This window comes from Podarcis gaigeae, assembly GCF_964106915.1.
Source record: "Podarcis gaigeae genome assembly, chromosome: 12".
NCBI lineage: Eukaryota > Metazoa > Chordata > Lepidosauria > Squamata > Lacertidae > Podarcis > Podarcis gaigeae.
The window spans coordinates 37,518,556-37,534,821 of NC_139688.1; the positions used below are offsets into that span (position 1 = coordinate 37,518,556).

The 16,266-nt window shown below is 40.5% G+C and overlaps 1 protein-coding gene across 9 annotated transcripts in view; it reads left to right on the plus strand.

The window, feature by feature from the left end:
• TAX1BP1 (Tax1 binding protein 1) overlaps window positions 1-16,266 on the plus strand; it is a 33,892-nt gene that overhangs the window by 15,594 nt on the left and 2,032 nt on the right. For 7 of the 9 annotated variants that reach the window (XM_083705807.1, XM_083705803.1, XM_083705808.1 and 4 more), the window contains 9 exons: window positions 83-173; window positions 1,004-1,189; window positions 1,866-2,093; window positions 3,876-4,022; window positions 4,848-4,973; window positions 7,300-7,371; window positions 11,397-11,577; window positions 11,877-12,025; window positions 15,846-15,931. In XM_083705807.1, coding sequence (XP_083561933.1) covers window positions 83-173; window positions 1,004-1,189; window positions 1,866-2,093; window positions 3,876-4,022; window positions 4,848-4,973; window positions 7,300-7,371; window positions 11,397-11,577; window positions 11,877-12,025; window positions 15,846-15,931 — 1,266 coding nt within the window. Of the gene's footprint in view, window positions 1-82; window positions 174-1,003; window positions 1,190-1,865; window positions 2,094-3,875; window positions 4,023-4,847; window positions 4,974-7,299; window positions 7,372-11,396; window positions 11,578-11,876; window positions 12,026-15,845; window positions 16,134-16,266 lie in introns of all 9 variants that reach the window. The other 2 variants (XR_014556817.1, XR_014556818.1) reach the window with 1 other exon arrangement.

A 16,266-nucleotide genomic window follows, 5' to 3' on the forward strand; every position in this document is an offset into this window, starting at 1 on the left:
TATCCATCTAATTTAATCCTGATATTTAATTCTGATATTTAAAGAGAACCAAATACATAAGAATGTTTTACTTTGTTCATAGCCTGAAAGATAAACTCAAGAAAGTAGCCATTGAAAAGGAACAACTTGAATGCCAGTTAAAGACTGAGAGGGATGAAAAGGAACTCTACAAGGTAACTTTTCTGCTTGTCTGATAGCTGAGAACTAGAATTCATGCATTTTTAAGTAGAAAGATACAGTAAAATAAAGGTCACGCAGATATATGTATATAGAGAGAAATTTCTGTTTGATGAAGTTAGTTTTCATTGACCAGCAACACAGTCAGTCTGACAAAGATTTTATTATTATTTATTAAATTTGTATACTGCCTTCATCCAAAGATCACAGGGCAGTTACAGCATAGCATTACTGGGATGTTTGTGTTGCTGTTTCCCAGGTTCATACTTACTTCATAATAAGTCTTCCATAAAAGCAAAATAGAACATTCGCTTAAAGGTTAATAAAAGACAAACGGGTTTATAACTACAAAAGAGAAGTTCAGCTACAAAAGAGAAGTTCAGCTACAAAAGAGAAGTTCAGCTCTTTTGTATGGATGCCTGGTCAAATCTGTGTTGAACATGCTATTCACAATCTGAAAAATGCTACAGTTTCTAGCTACCTACTCCATATAGACTTATAGACTTTACAGAGCTGTTCACTCATGGAAGGAACATCACTTCTGATGAAACATGTTTTCACAAAAGACATGAGTATCAGCTTTATAAATATATTTGAAAAATGTCTGTTCAGAACTATTTTATTTTATATACCATTTCAGACATAACTTTTAAAAAGACCTTAAAACAGTTGACCAAGCCAATGAAAAAATAGGAATTCATCATCATGATAGCAACTATATTAAAATATTTCCCCATCTTTCTCTTTTTGGGGGGCTGTTTGGATTAAACATTGGTAAGGATGTAAGGTGGTTCTAGCATTACATATGGTTTGTAACTATAATTAGATACACTTGAAGAACACAGAAATTGAGAACACCAAACTTGCATCAGAAGTTCACACTCTAAAGAATTTGGATGGAAACAAAGAAAACCTTATAGCCTATTACAAAGAGGAAGTTGGCAGATTACAACTGTGCATGGCTGAAAAAGAAAAGCTGAAGAGAGCTTTCTTGCTTACTTCATCAAACAAGGTAATGGGGGTACTTTGGTAACATATTAATGTTTATGATTGAATTCCGCTTTTCATTCTGTGCAGTGCATATCCCAGTTAACTCAGATTATCTGCAGAGTAGTCATTGGGTAAATGGATTCATTCTCTAAAAGAGGGGTTGATTTTCTGTTTGAATTGTTGTTGTGGCTTCCCATAAGACTTGTATCTGTGTTCATGTTTCAGAATTAAAGGCAAATGTCCATTTGTGGCATGTTTTCCCTTTAGATATTGCACACCTCTGTCTTGTCAAATAGCTTATGTTATGCTGATAATTAGAAGTATTCCTTTCATATGCTTTTGTTTACCAACATCTTCGTTATAGTATTTCCAAAAAAAGCACTCTTTTGCAGGAAATAGAATCATGATATTAACATGACCATCAGGCTAGATATGAGTATCAAGGTTTGTATTGTTCAGGAATGGAGAAAAAAGGAAGCCAAGTGAAATTATTAGGAAGCTTTAATCAATGTTATGTAAAGAACTGATAATAAATATGGGTCAGTAACCCTGTCCATACTGCTTAGTGTGACGTTGTACTGATGGCGCTTCCCCTAAAAGTAGTGCAGAGCTATGTTTTGTGTGTCTTCCATTTGAAGATAAGTGAGACACAAATCTTGAGTCGCATTTAAAAATAAGTTTTCTACTTTTTATTCTAGGAAGAGGCAAGTATTTTGAAGGAACAGCTTCGAAAAGCTGAGGATCAGATTCAAGCTAGTAGGCAGGAAGCTCTGCTGATGTCAAAAGAGCTCAGTGATGCTGTAAATGTGCGCGATAAAACTATGTCGGATCTTCATAATGCGCGACTAGAAAATGAAAAGGTGAAGAAGCAACTTGCTGATGCTATAGGTGAACTTAAGAAAATGGCACTTGTGAAAAATGAACAGGTAAGAGATCGGTTGCACTGTTAAGTTTAATAATATTTTTTCTGTTACAGATAATACAAAACAAAATTATTTGGATAATTACCAATTATCATTCACTTTCAGTGAGGATTAGTATAGTGGTACCTCGGGTAATGAACTTAATTCGTTCTGGAGGTCCGTTCTTAACCTGAAACCGTTCTTAACCTGAGGTGTCCTTTCGCTAATGGGGTCTCCCGCTGCCCCGGCGCACGATTTCCGTTCTCATCCTGGGGCAAAGTTTGCAACCTGAGGTACCACTGTACTGTACTAGTCTAGAACACAGTAATTGCATTGCAGTGAAGAGATCCAGTGAAATGTTAGCACAAGGAGTTGATCTTGTGTGAACGTCAGCAAGCAAGCTTAACTGTTACAAAATATGATAGCAAGTTGTCTAGGCAGTTGAAATATATCTTTCACATGACACCTATTGGATTTGCCTGCTGTGCAAACAGACTCGTGCAGGCAGAATAGAGGGGAGAAGCAAGGGGGGGGGGAGCGAAGCTTGAAGAAGGGTTGGAACTGGATCCTGCCAGAGGCCAGGATGCCATCCAGGGAGATTTAAATGAGGCCGACAAGGCTGATGGGGAGAAAGGGGGCTTTTCTTTCCGATTTTCCCTCTCTCGCGTGTGTGCCTGTGCTTTGCAATCACAACACCTTCTCCCGCCTGCTGAACAATTGAGTTGATTCCGGCTGCTCTGTTGGCATCCCCGTTTCCTGGGGACATTGAATGAAATACAGGGACATTCTGGGGATGGAATTTGACCGGGGACCCATTGGCAAATCTGGGGACTGTTCCCGGAAACCGGGGATGTCTGGTAACCCTAGCTAGAGTGTTTATTGCAATTTCTATTCAGATTATCCAATCTAGGAATGGCCAACATAGAGGCCAAATGTTGAATGAGGCCCCCAATATCTTTTGCGTAGCCTGCAGCTTTCATGGTCAAATAAACAATTTTAATATAAGCCTCCCACGTAGGCATGGGAGCAGAACATGCCCCCACCTTGGTATAGGTGTATCCATTGCCTTTGACATTTATTTTTTTAATTTGGAGAGTTTGAAAAATTGCTGCTTATACTTGGCTCACCCTCCACTGGTCATTCTGGTAGGTGAGCATGCACGGTCTTAATCTCCAGTCTTGGTGTTAAGCAACACAGTGCTAAGGTAAGAGATAACAGGTCTGTGCACGTGGCGTGATACAGTGTCAGGTCATGAGCCAAATTCATTGATTTGGCAGGGTTAATTTGACCTGTACGCCAGTAGTTCTCCAGAAAGTAGCCAGAGCATGGCATTTGAATAGTATCCTAATGGTTAATGTTTATAGGCAGCCTTTCGAACCAACTGAGTTGATTAGTCTTAATACAGGATGCATCACAGTTGCAGTTTTCATCTATTATGTGCTATGGAAGAGAGCCTATTGACTGCTGGGACATTTTTTTGTTAAAGGATTGGCTTTGTCTGGTAAACGTTCCCAGAATGACTCCTGTTATAGCATAATTGAAACTGAGTGGGTGTGTGCCCAGTTAATGCCTGGCTGGGAAACAGTTAATGGCTTCATACAACTTGCACTAAACTTTCCAGAAAAAAAGCAAGGCATATAAGAAAGGTAGTTACTCTTATCTCATTTCAGCAAGAAAAATTGACAATTTGACGTCAGCAGAAGTAATTTTCTATTTATCACTTTTAAAAGCCTATAGTATTAAGAAAAAGCAGAATTATTTTGAAGAATAAACACTCTTTTATTGATGATCATTCTGTTGTTAAAGGAAACTTCCAGCACTGTAGAGAAGGAACTACGCAGAGAAGTTGAAGACTTAAAGCTCCGCCTGCAGATGGCTGCTGATCATTACAAGGAAAAATTCAAAGAATGCCAGAAACTGCAAAAACAAGTCAATAAGCTTATTGACCAAACAGTGAGTAGCATTTGTGAATATGTAATATTTACACACTCAGTCTTTTTAAAATCAGTTGACTACTGTGGGAGAAATAGAATATTTTTACAGGAAAATATGTAACTTTTTTTTATTATCCACAATGGCTATTCTCTGCATAGGAGGGATTGCTCCTTTTAAAGATGCTTGCTATGACTCATGCATGGATTATCTCAAAAAGGTGTCTTTAGCTAGATGGCAGCTTTAATATGTAGATTAAAATACCTGTTGAATTAGGAGAAATGGAAAAATGATGAATAAGAAGAGCCTGAAATCATGAAGTGGGATGATGGATTCTTTTGAAATAGATTACGTCTAAATAGCTAGCACCAATTGAGGAATTGTATATATCAGTTCTTCTACCTGCAAAGGTAACATGTTCACATTTCTCCCCCACCTTGGCTTGCTTTACTAGTTCCTTAGAAGTTGGTTCATAAACGGCTCTGCTGTGTCTTGGAGTGTAATGTGCATTCTCTTTGGCCTTCTGAATGTAAGGTGTTCTTGATAGTAGCAAAGCTTCGTGGAGTGTATTTGTAACGCCGCCCCCCTCCCCTCCAAAAACGAAACAACTTTTATAGAGAGATAAACAGCTATGTTTCAAAAGAACTGTGGAGAAAATACTAATCACACAGAAGCATTTTCATTGCTTTGATTTTTTATCTAGGCCCGCAAAATAGGAGCCAATATGATTGGATAACAAATGAGGAAACCAGCTGGCAGCTTTTATTTAAAGAAGCTGCAATGCATGTGAAAGGGCCAGTGAAATCTGCAGGGTTGTGAAATGTTGACTGATAATTTTATCTGCAGGACGAGAAATTGAAATGCAGTGTCTATGCTGATGAACTGGCTAAGTTGGAGCTGAAATGGAAGGAGCAAGTGAAAATTAGTGAGAGTGTGAAGCAACAGCTGGCTGCAGTAGAAGACCAGTATCTAGTAAGTCTGACTCTTCGTTTAACAGTGGTACCTAAACATTTAAAGACATACAATAATAAACAGAGATTAGTTGCTGATCATAAAGTTCTTACATGCATTGTACAGAGCCGTTAATTAAAAATAATTATAGAATCATAGAGTTGGAAGAGACCATTAATTCACTTTATGGAGAGCTTTGTTGACTCGGATTTTTGTTGCGCATTATTTCTCCTGGAAATTTTCTTGGCTGAATATGCTAGCTTTTTCTTACCTGTACAGTATTGTTCTCTGGAATAGAGGTTGATTGTATATAGTAGCATATATGATTGTACTGTTAGCAGCTACCCTTTTCAGCATTATACTATGAAGCCTGAAAATTCTACTCGCAAATCAACATGGTTCTTTCTCGTGGTAGAAAAATTGACCCGGAGAATGAAATTTATAGTTCTTACATGGTGCACAAGTTGGGTTAGTTTCTACTTTTGGTGATTAATAGTACTTAGGAATATGCAAGGTGCCTTTATTGCCAAGAACTGAATCTTGCCCCCACACCTAAGGTTAAAAGAGTCAGATGGCGCCTCCATTTTGAAGAAGGGGGAGGAAATGAAGAATCACTGCCTAAATTGAGGCACTGCCCCAAATCTGTCCGATAGTTAAACACTAACTAAAGTACTCTATAATGGAGGTTACACCCCTCCTTACCAGAACTGAGCTAGCAAGTGAAAGGAGGTTCAATCTAATCACCTATTCCTCATCCACAGAAATGTATTAACAGCATTACTGCTCTGCTCTGCTCTGCTCTCTTAACCCATATTCCTCCTCTCCAGAGACAGAGAGGCAATATCCAGCAATATCTCACTGTTACTCCCTGTCTTCTACACCCCCCACTTCTGAAATAAAGGGATGAGGAGATAGGTTTGTCAGGTCCTGCCTCTCATGCAAGAACTGCAAGCTTTATATTGTCCAAAGGGCTACTGTGTAATTTTGCGTGTGACATAGATTGGTTGAAAACAGCAGGAGAGGGATTGTGAGAATCCAGCTCATTTACAGTAATAGGAAGAGAGAGCTCCTTCCCATTCTCCAGTTCCCTAAAAGGTTGCTACGTTTTCACCTTAAGGGCCTGACAAGATTTTAGAAACTGATAGGTGACAGCAGAATTATCCAAACAAGTAGGGAAGTGCATGAAAACCCAGTTGAACAAACTGATTTAGTAGATGGAGGAATTGATACCACAATCTGTTTGCCAAATGAAGGACTTGAGTCTGCACTGCTGCTGATCAAAACTTTATTGACAACTGTAATGGTGATGTAAATGATTATTTGTGTGTAATTTATGCTGTTATGGAACATCGGACTGCTATCTTTAATCAGAAGAAAATTTCATTATAAGTACAGTGGTGCCTCGCAAGACGAAATTAATTCGTTCCGCAAGTTTTTTCTTCTTGCGAGTTTTTCGTCTTGTGAAGCACGGTTTCCCATAGGAATGCATTAAAAATCAATTAATGCGTTCCTATGGAGACCGCTTGCCAGGCTGGCGGTGCGGAGAAGGGCTTTTCTCCCCACCGCAAGCCTTCAGCGCAGGTACGGGAACAGAGGGGAAGGCGCGCAGCGCTTCTCCTCTGTTCCCGGGGCTTGCGGTGGGAGGAGGGTTTTTCCTCCCCACCGCCAACATTCAGAACAGCATTCTGAATGTTGGCGGTGGGAAGGAAAACCCTCCTCACACCGCAAGTCTTCAGGACAGCCACCTGAAGGCTGGCGTGGGGAGAAGGTCTCTCCGCCCCACCGCCAGCCTTCGGAGGAGCCTTCCGAAGCCTGGCGGGGGGAGGAGGTCTCTCCACCCCACTGCCAGCCTTTGGAGCAGCTTTCCGAAGGCTGGCGCGGGGAGAAGGTCTCTCCGCCCCACCGCCAGCCTTCGGAGCAGCCTTCCGAAGGCTGGCGGGGGGAGGAGGTCTCTCCGCCCCACCACCAGCCTTCGGAGCAGCCTTCCGAAGGCTGGCGTGGGGAGGAGGGCTCTCCGCCCCACCGCCAGCCTTCGGAGGAGCCTTCCGAAGCCTGGCGGGGGGAGGAGGGCTCTCCACCCCACCGCCAGCCTTCGGAGGAGGTCCGAGGACAGTGGGGAAGACGCGCTGCGCTTCCCCGCTGTCCCGGAGATTTCCCTATGGGCTTTCGTCTTGCGAAGGAAGCCCATAGGGAAATTCGTTTTGCGAAGCGCCTCCAAAACGGAAAACCCTTTCGTCTAGCAGGTTTTCCGTCTTGCGAGGTGTTCGTCTTGCGGGGCACCACTGTATAGGTGAGGAACTGCTGTGCATTGCCTAACATGGTTTGTTTGAACTTCTGTATTAAATAGGTGCAGTTGGCTGAAAAGGACAGACAGATAAATGAGCTGACATCCCATTTGGGAATCCTCAGCAGAGAAAAGGTACTGATTAAATGTTATAAGTTGGTGAGCTGCTTCCATTGGAGATTGTTTGGAGCTGTTGCTGTGCAAATGAAGCTGCTTCAAGAGTGGGAAGGCTGCCTATAGAAACCAGGAATTGTTAGCAAAAACATGCTATGGGAAATGTTCAGTTAGAATTTATAGAAGTGTTAATGTACCATTCTTTCACAAAATATTAGGGAAGGTATAGCAACATGAAAACAAAAAATGTATAAAATATATATTAAAATGATTGGTTACTCAGGAAAAACAACTGCATAGGGCAGTCAGCATGAATTTTTCAAGAGATGTCTGAAGGTCAAAAACAAGTATGCCATACTCAGCATAGGGCTGGACTGAAATGTCCCACCCCTGTTCACCAGACCTTTCGTAGATGGCAAAATGAGGTGGCGGCGGAGAAGAGGTTAGCAATATTCACAGGTGGATAAAACTTACTGTGGTGTTATTAGCGCTTTTTAAAAAGCTTTGTAAAAATGCTGCTTGTAGCATCACCATGTCCGTTCCTTTTGAATACAAAAAACAGGAACTTTGCAAAATGCCTCTCTTATCCCAGAATGCTATGGCTTTCTGCAGAATGATGGTGTGCCGGTGGCAGCATTCCACAGAGGGCTGATAATGTTTTGCTGCTACCACTCATGACATTTTGCAAAGGTGTTTCTCTTTAAGGAAAAGGTCTGCCCTGCCACAAAAAAGGAAGAGGGAGAGGGGAAAGACTTGCCATTACCATGGCCAGCTCTTAAGTGCTCCTCTTCCCCATCTCAAATGTAGCCCTTGAAAATTGCAGCTAATCTTTGGTGTGTGGGTGTAAGATGGAGAGAGTAGCTTCAGTGCAGGTTTTTCCCAGCCAATAGTTTTTAGAAAAGGCCATAGTTATCAGAATTAGTAATTGGTTGCAAACTGCATTATGTGAAACAAGGAAGAAATGAATTCAAATACAGTTGAAATAAAGTTAAGAATGCATAAAGCATTGAAAGAGCTGAGATGAGAATAGTTCTCTGGACTGTTTTCTATACTGTAATGTGAGAAACCAAATGTGCTGTCTAAAGATATTCTACATTTTTATAAGGGTTTCAGAGGCTGATCACAATCCACTAACAATTCCTGCCTCCTTATACTATCTAGTACAGTGGTACCTCGGGTTAAGTACTTAATTCATTCCGGAGGTCCGTTCTTAATCTGAAACTGTTCTTAACCTGAAGCGCCACTTTAGCTAATGGGGCCTCCTGCTGCTGCTGTGCCGCCGGAGCATGATTTCTGTTCTTATTAGGAAGCAAAGTTCTTAACCTGAAGCACTATTTCTGGGTTAGCGGAGTCTTTAACCTGAAGCGTATGTAACCCAGGGTACCACTGTACAGTTTAAGGAGCAGAAACAGCCCCAATACATACATAGGTAGAAATGTTTGTTTTTTTGGATGGTGTTCTTCTGATCCTAGATGGATTTATCCCAAGTTTGAGCAGTTCTTTATGCACTGTGTTTAGTGTTTAACGAGTGGTGACAGTTCCATATTAATTTAAACAATAAAGATTAAAAATAAAATGTAGCTCAAATTAATTCCAAAAGGAACTAAAGAGTAATCATACCCATATGTTAACTAGATTTAGGGATTACAGAAAAATCAAAGGCTAAGTATTATGTATAAATGGGGACTAAGTAATTTTATAGGTTTGAGGATAGCAGAAATAAATGTGTTTAGCATTTCCTCTTGGGTAAAGTTTGTAAACAAATGTATAATGGAATAGAAATTGGGAAGCAATAGAATGCACTCTGTTTAACCTTTTAACAATCTAGTCTTTTCTGGAAATGCATGGATACTTGAACAAAAGCCTTTAAGTACAATCACCATTGTTGGAACTGTGTGTTTAAGATGATTCTCTTCTGCTTAGCTTTATCAAAACACCATTTATATTTAGGTTCGTTAAAACTTAAAAGAATTGTTGTACTGCATACTTCCATAAAGATGATATCTTTGTGATGTTCAAATACCCTTTTGTTATGATAAACAATAACACACAGCTAGGAACTATCAGCTTTAAAATCTGTGGATCTAAGAAATGTTCGGGCAGTCCTTGTTTGATTTCTTAAAATTTTCCAGTCACTTTAATCTTATATGGAACTTCTTAAGTTTTGACTTGGGAAATAAAGCAGCTGTGCTTTATGTATGTTACTCCTTATTTTTCTTGTTTGTTACATTCAGCTAGGTTTCAAGGTATTAACTTAAAACAAAATAATTTGGCTCTGGGGAGGCTCCCAAATAGTAGCTATCTGATTTGTGGTCGAGTTGTTTTAGTCACTAGAACATATAACAAGGAGATGGAGTTCTGTAATGCTTTAAGTGTTGGCAACTTTCCAGAGCAAAACAAAGCAAATTGAACTTACAGGCCTTCTAGTGGAATTGAAGATGTTCAGTCACCAGGATATCGCAAAACCAGATAAACATTCATGTGGCATTGGGTCTTTCATTTTATGATTATTCGGTGCCTACTTAGAACCAGTAAATCTTTTAGATAAGGACGGCTTTCTAAACAAATGAAAAGGACAGAAAACCTTGTCTGTGCAGGATCCTGTTTGCCATTTCCATTCATAAAATAGTTTTTTCGCTTTTGAGAAGATGTTGATAAAGAAAGCAGACATTGCAGCTTGCTTTTCACCCACAGGAATGTTTTCCTTTAGTTGAAAAAAGATCAGGAGAGCTTCTCCGTGGTCCAGTGTTTCATCCCAATATGTGTAGGAAGTGTAAGCTCTGGCCTTAGCTGCCTAGTTCAGTAGCTAATATAAATACTGCTATAGAACCAGTAACCAAGCCCATAATGTCTGTCACTGACAGTCCTCTCTCTTCTGATGTGCCCAGGAATGTTGCATGGAAGGGATCAAGGGCATATATATTCAAGCTGCACACCAGGCACACATGTAGATGCCAAACAGCCAAAAAAAATCAACTCTGCCCTATAATGAGAGAACACACAGGCAGCTGTGTTTCTGCATGCAAATGTCACAAAAAGTATGCTGGCAGTTCTATATAGCAATGTGTGCAGCAAACTCGGCCCTCCAGATGTTTTGGGACTACAACTCCCATGATCCTTAGCTAACAGGACCAGTGGCCAGGGATGATGGGAATTGTAATCCCAAAACATCTGGAGGGGCGAGTTTGCTGCACACATTGCTATATAGAACTGCCAGCATACTTTTTGTGACATTTGCATGCAGAAACACAGCTGCCTGTGTGTTCTCTTATTTTAGGGCAGAGTTGTTGTTTTTTTGGCTGTTTGGCATCTACATGTGTCAATACTGTGGTACATTTTGCTCTTCCTAAGTTCATGCTAATGACTAGTGTCAGTCCTCTACTGCCTTCAGTGGTCTAGTCCTGAAATTGTTCCGTCACCTAGAGTTGAGCGAGTAAGCATTTAGATTCAAATGTCCACAAATCCTGCAGTGTATTTTGTTCACTTCAAGTACACATTTGTGATAGCTGCTGCTAAGCCATTCACGTAAATTGGAGGTCATGTATCAAGCCTGATTGTTCTGCACAGCACAGTGGAGAGTGCTCTTGCAATGGTATTCTTAGCAGTCCATGTATGTGCTTTACACAAACAGATTTCCAAGAACAATCGTAACTGGTGTTTATTTAGCTCAGATTTTTTTTTGTAATTGAAACAGAGCATTAATTTGTCCATGTTAATGAATGCCACTCAAGTGACAAACGTTTATGGAATCTGTTTAAAGTCATCTTCATAACATGAAACTAATGGCAGTTTGTGTAAGAAATATGAAAAAGGTCGCGGGAAAGGTGCCTAGTGCTGGTTCAATCTACAGGTAGAGATGGGGAAAATAACCTGTATGAAACTGCAGAGCTACAGTCAGTCATATAGATAACTAGCTAGCTGGACCCAGTGGTCAAAGGCAGCTTCAAGTAAGCCTGAAGATTTTTTTTTTTTTAGGCCATCTTTTATTGAAGACTTTAAATGGGTTATTTTTGTCTGTACATAAATTTTTTTCCACTTCTCTTTAGAGCCCTGGAAGGAGACCAGAAAATCAAACTGACAGAATCACTGAAGGACAGATTTCTCAGCATGCAGTATATTTTCTCAATACTGCTCTTACTTCAGGGGATGATGGACAGGTTCCTGCTGTGCCAACTCGGTTACCAGTGCTGCAGTATGGAAACCCTTATACAGCCCAGGAAACAAGAGGTTTGGAAACTATTCGCACCGGCTTTTGTTTTCACTGGAGAATTCCAAATGGAAATGTACACTTCCAAGCAAATGAAGTCAGTAAGCTAACTTTGGCCAATAGTCTTTAAAGGTTACAATCAACATATATTGTGTTACGAGGAAGAGGTTTATTTTTTAAAAAAAGAGAATTAATTCACCTACATTCTGTCCAAGTCGTCGGTTTTACTTATTAAACTCTTGAGAAATTATTTTTGAGTATGTTTTAAGAACTCTCTGCTATATGCCACTTGGAGTTCATTGCCTGATTGTGATTGCAGATGGAGCAGATGGTGCTTTTTACCCTGATGAGATCCAAAGGCCACCTGTAAGAGCAGCCGCTTGGGAACTTGAAGACAATGTAGTGTGCAGCCAACCAGCCCGCAACCTCAGCCGGCCTGATGGTTTAGAAGATCCTGAGGATAGTAATGTAAGTGAGAAATAAAGCAACTTCTTGCTCTTCTTGAGTTTTGAGGTGCAAGCTTTCCCTTCACAATCTTACTAAGAAAATTTCTTCTCTGGAGGAGATGCTTCTTTCTGATTAACCAAATGACAAATTTTGGTCACAGCTAGTTCCTTCTAGTCGCTGACCCCTTCTAAATGTATGCATACACACCCCTGCCTGTTCATACACTTCTGTTCATAGACCTCGGCTACTCCTCTCTGCACCACGGTTGCTGTTACTAATTATTATCTATGGACTATGCTCACTTGACAAAACACACATTGACATATAGTTACTTTATCCATTTTGCGGTAGCTGTAACATGTGCACTGGGTTAACCGTGTTAAATTATCCTAATTGGAAGGGGTTTCAGTGGAAATTCAGGTTGGAAATGGGATGGAGAGTAGTAGACGTAAAGGTGAATGCCAGTAGGGATGTTTTTGAAACAATAATACTTGGAAGCTAATATTACCAAACATTTAAATAGATGTTATATTACGACTACTACATGCTCATAGCGTGACGGGGTGAGCTCCTGTTGCTCGGTCCCTGCTCCTGCCAACCTTGCAGTTTGAAAGCGTGTCAAAGTGCAAGTAGATAAATAGGTACCGCTGCGATGGGAAGGTAAACGGCGTTTCCGTGCGCTGCTCTCGTTCGGCAGAAGTGGCTTAGTCATGCTGGCCACATGACCCGGAAACTGTATGCCAGCTCCCTCGGCCAATAAAGCGAGATGAGCGCCGCAACCCCAGAGTCAGTCATGACTGGACCTAATGGTCAGGGGCCCCTTTACCTTTACCTTACATGCTTATAAATCACCTACATTTTTCTAAGTGTTGTACATAGTTAAAATACAGCATTTTGTACCTGCGGGCTGACAATCTGATGGACACAGTAGAAAAGGAAAAGGGAATGGGGAAGGAAGAGGCAAGCAAGTATTTGAGTAGCTGCACTTCCACTGGCTGATGTGTGGAGCCACATTAGGTACTTCCTGGAAGATACAGGAAGTGCAGCCCGCCTGTGGCTGTAGGTCATCTGGCAGAGTGCTTCCTTTCTGCATTTCCTGGTACATTAACAAAAGACAATTGGTATTTCCCAATACTGGAAGTCTCGTCAATAATGTAAAAGTTACTTTCATTATGGAATTCCTGCTTCAAACTGTGGTTATAGTCCCTTGCCCATGTAATATGTAATAAATGTAAAATATTTAGGACATGAGACACAATAAACTATGGTAAACAATGCTGTTAAGTGCACGGCACAGTTTTTTGCTCCCTTTAACTTTAAGAAACACTTGAATAAGAAACATTTCTTTACAAAGTCCTATGCTCTTTGCAAGCATAGTGGTATCACGACCTACTTCTCATTTAGTCTAGTTTGCCACATTTAATTGCTATTAACCTTTGCAGAAACTGATCCGTGTTCAGACAGGCATGATTTTAGCCCTGGTGCTCAGTACCTATAATGGAGAAAAATGTATCTCTTCCTCCTGCCTTTTGCCCCCTGAGTCCATTACTGTGAATAATTAAGAAAACTGTCAGAACTTTTGCGGCCTATTTAAGGTCTTGGATGTGAGCTTAGTGCTCTTCCTTACCTTTACTTCACATTTTGCATATTTAATATGATCGTTCTTGGCACAGACATTACAGATGACAAGCCCTTCTCCTCTTTAGTCATCCACTGCAGTTTAATTAGCAGAGTGTTCTTTCTAATCTATGTGCTTTGCCCTCTCGCAAACCCAAGAGGAACAGAGCTAAAGTCTTGTGCTCATTTGCTGACACAGCTTAGATTTGGTAATGAGGTAGAAGGATCCTAATATGCTCAAATGGGAACCAACTTTGGGCAAGTGTGTGCCTGTTCACAGAAGATTTTTCTTGTCTTACATCAAATAGAAGTTTTAACATCTTATCATCCTACTTTTCCTGCTTGTCAAGTGAAGATCACTTAATTGTTCCCAGCAAGGATGTTCAAACAGAAGAAATAGGATGCTAACTACCTTGCACTTGCTAACTACCTACAAATGCTTGGCAGGCACCTATAGAGTGGAGCAGATTAATATCAAAATACCCCTTCAGAAGTAAGCAAACTAAGCAGTTTGTGGCAGGAAATTTATCTTATTAGATGTAGAGCATCTAGCATAATGAGCTATCAAGAGATCAGATAAACTGCCTGGTTGCTTCCTTTTTATTTAAGTGGAAGCATCAGTGGAATGCATGCAAGTATCCTGCACAAAAAAATGTGCAATCTTGTATTCCCTTCTGTATGCTGGTGTTGACATTTATTCCTAAATCAGAATCTGCTTATATATGTGCTTGAACTTACGCAGTTAATCCCAGTCCTAATGTATCTGCTACAATAGGGTAGCAGGTATGCATGGAGTCCTCTAATCACATGTAAGACCTAACATTGTTGGGGATATGCACATACATAAAATGCCTGCAATCCCTTCACTTTTTTTTTATTAGTGTAAAGGACCTGTTAATCAGATGTACGGCCTGTGAATGTATGCTCAAATCCCCCTGTCAGTGTCTTCTGAATAGTGGCTTAAGTGCATACACCAAATTGCCAATATTGAGTTTATGTGAATGATAAAAGTATATCTGGAATAGCGTTCTGTGGACTATCTCTAAAAGTATATCTGAGATAGTATACTTTGCTAATTTGTTAGATGCTGCTGCCATAACATTTTTATATGGGTAATAAGCACCTGTAACAGGTTGGAGCAGGCTCCTCAATCTTGGCCCTCCAGATGTTTTGAGACTACAATTCCCATAATCCCTGACCACTGGTCCTGCTAGCTAGGGATCATGGCAGTTGTAGGCCAAAAACATCTGGAGGGGTGAGGTTGAGGAAGCCTGGGTTGGAGCAAACAGGAAAAATATTGACGAGCCTTTATATCTTATTAGTTGATCTGAAAAAATAATTCTTGTTAGTTCCATCACAAATGTTTCCACGTAGTTGGTTTTGCAAAACAGGCAAAAATAAAGAAAACACCTCAAATCCTCTTTCAAATGTGGTATTGCTGGAGCACTTATATATTCATGTTGATTTGCTGAAATTTGAAATTACTTGAGCACAGGAATACATTTTATAGAGTTCTTAAAAGCTTTCTCTACTAGAAGCTCTAGGGCAGTGTTTCCCAACCTTGTGCCTCCAGATGTTTTTGGCCTACAACTCCCATCATCCCTGACCACTGGTCTTGCTAGCTAGGGATGATGGGAGTTGTAGGCCAAAAACATCTGGAGGCACAAGGTTGGGAAACACTGCTCTAGGGCATGCCTTGGTGTAGTGATCTTACTAGTGACAGCTGCAGCTGTTTATGTGGTGTTGGTGCTCATGAAACAAGAGCACAACTGACAGTGATGATGAGAGGAGCCAGCCAGATAGGATAATTCGGTAGTAGTTGGGCCTGACTGCAAGGTGACATACGTGACTTGTTTGATATGCTGCAGTGGGACACCTGGACCACTCAAAAAACTTAGTCATTGGGAAGAAGTCATCTTGTGGCACCAAATCAATGACTTCTTCCCACCTCTTGTATTTCTTGCAGATAAATGTTTTATCATTTGAACTTTGTTTTAATATAGCAGTATATGAAATGAAATTTTGGCTTAATATGGTGCCCTGCATAAGAAAGAAGAATTTTTGATTTGTCAGTTGATGGAGAGAAATACATTAGCACTAGTGTGTGTGTGTAGTGGTTAGATCTTTAGGTGGTGGGTGGGTGGTGGTTAGATCTTTAGAGGCTTGTGAATGTTATAAATCTTTTGACCAAAATATGATAAAAAGCCAACCGTTTTATTTTCAGGATGATGAGGCAAGCGCACCTTCTGCTCCGGAGCCACCAAACCTCAGCTTACAAGAACGTGGAACAGGCTTTTGTTTTGATTCCAGGTAAGGTAGCTTCTTGTAGGTGAAAGTGGTGTCAGGCGTATAGTAACGTTGGAGCCATCATTTAAATTTTACACTTTCCTGCAACATTCCACTATCATGGCATGTTGACAGAAATGAAAGGTTCCATTGGGATGGGCCATATCTCATGCCATGGCCTAAGCAGTTCTCTGGATCACAACTTTTTAACTTGAAAATGTGAAGTGTGCATTGACCCCATCCTGCATTGTTGCACACCATCCTACACTCATGTTACATGAGTGTCAAAAAATCCCTTTGAGCACTGTTTGATTAGTTACACAACTCCTTCCCCCTTTACAAATACAGTGGTTCCTTGG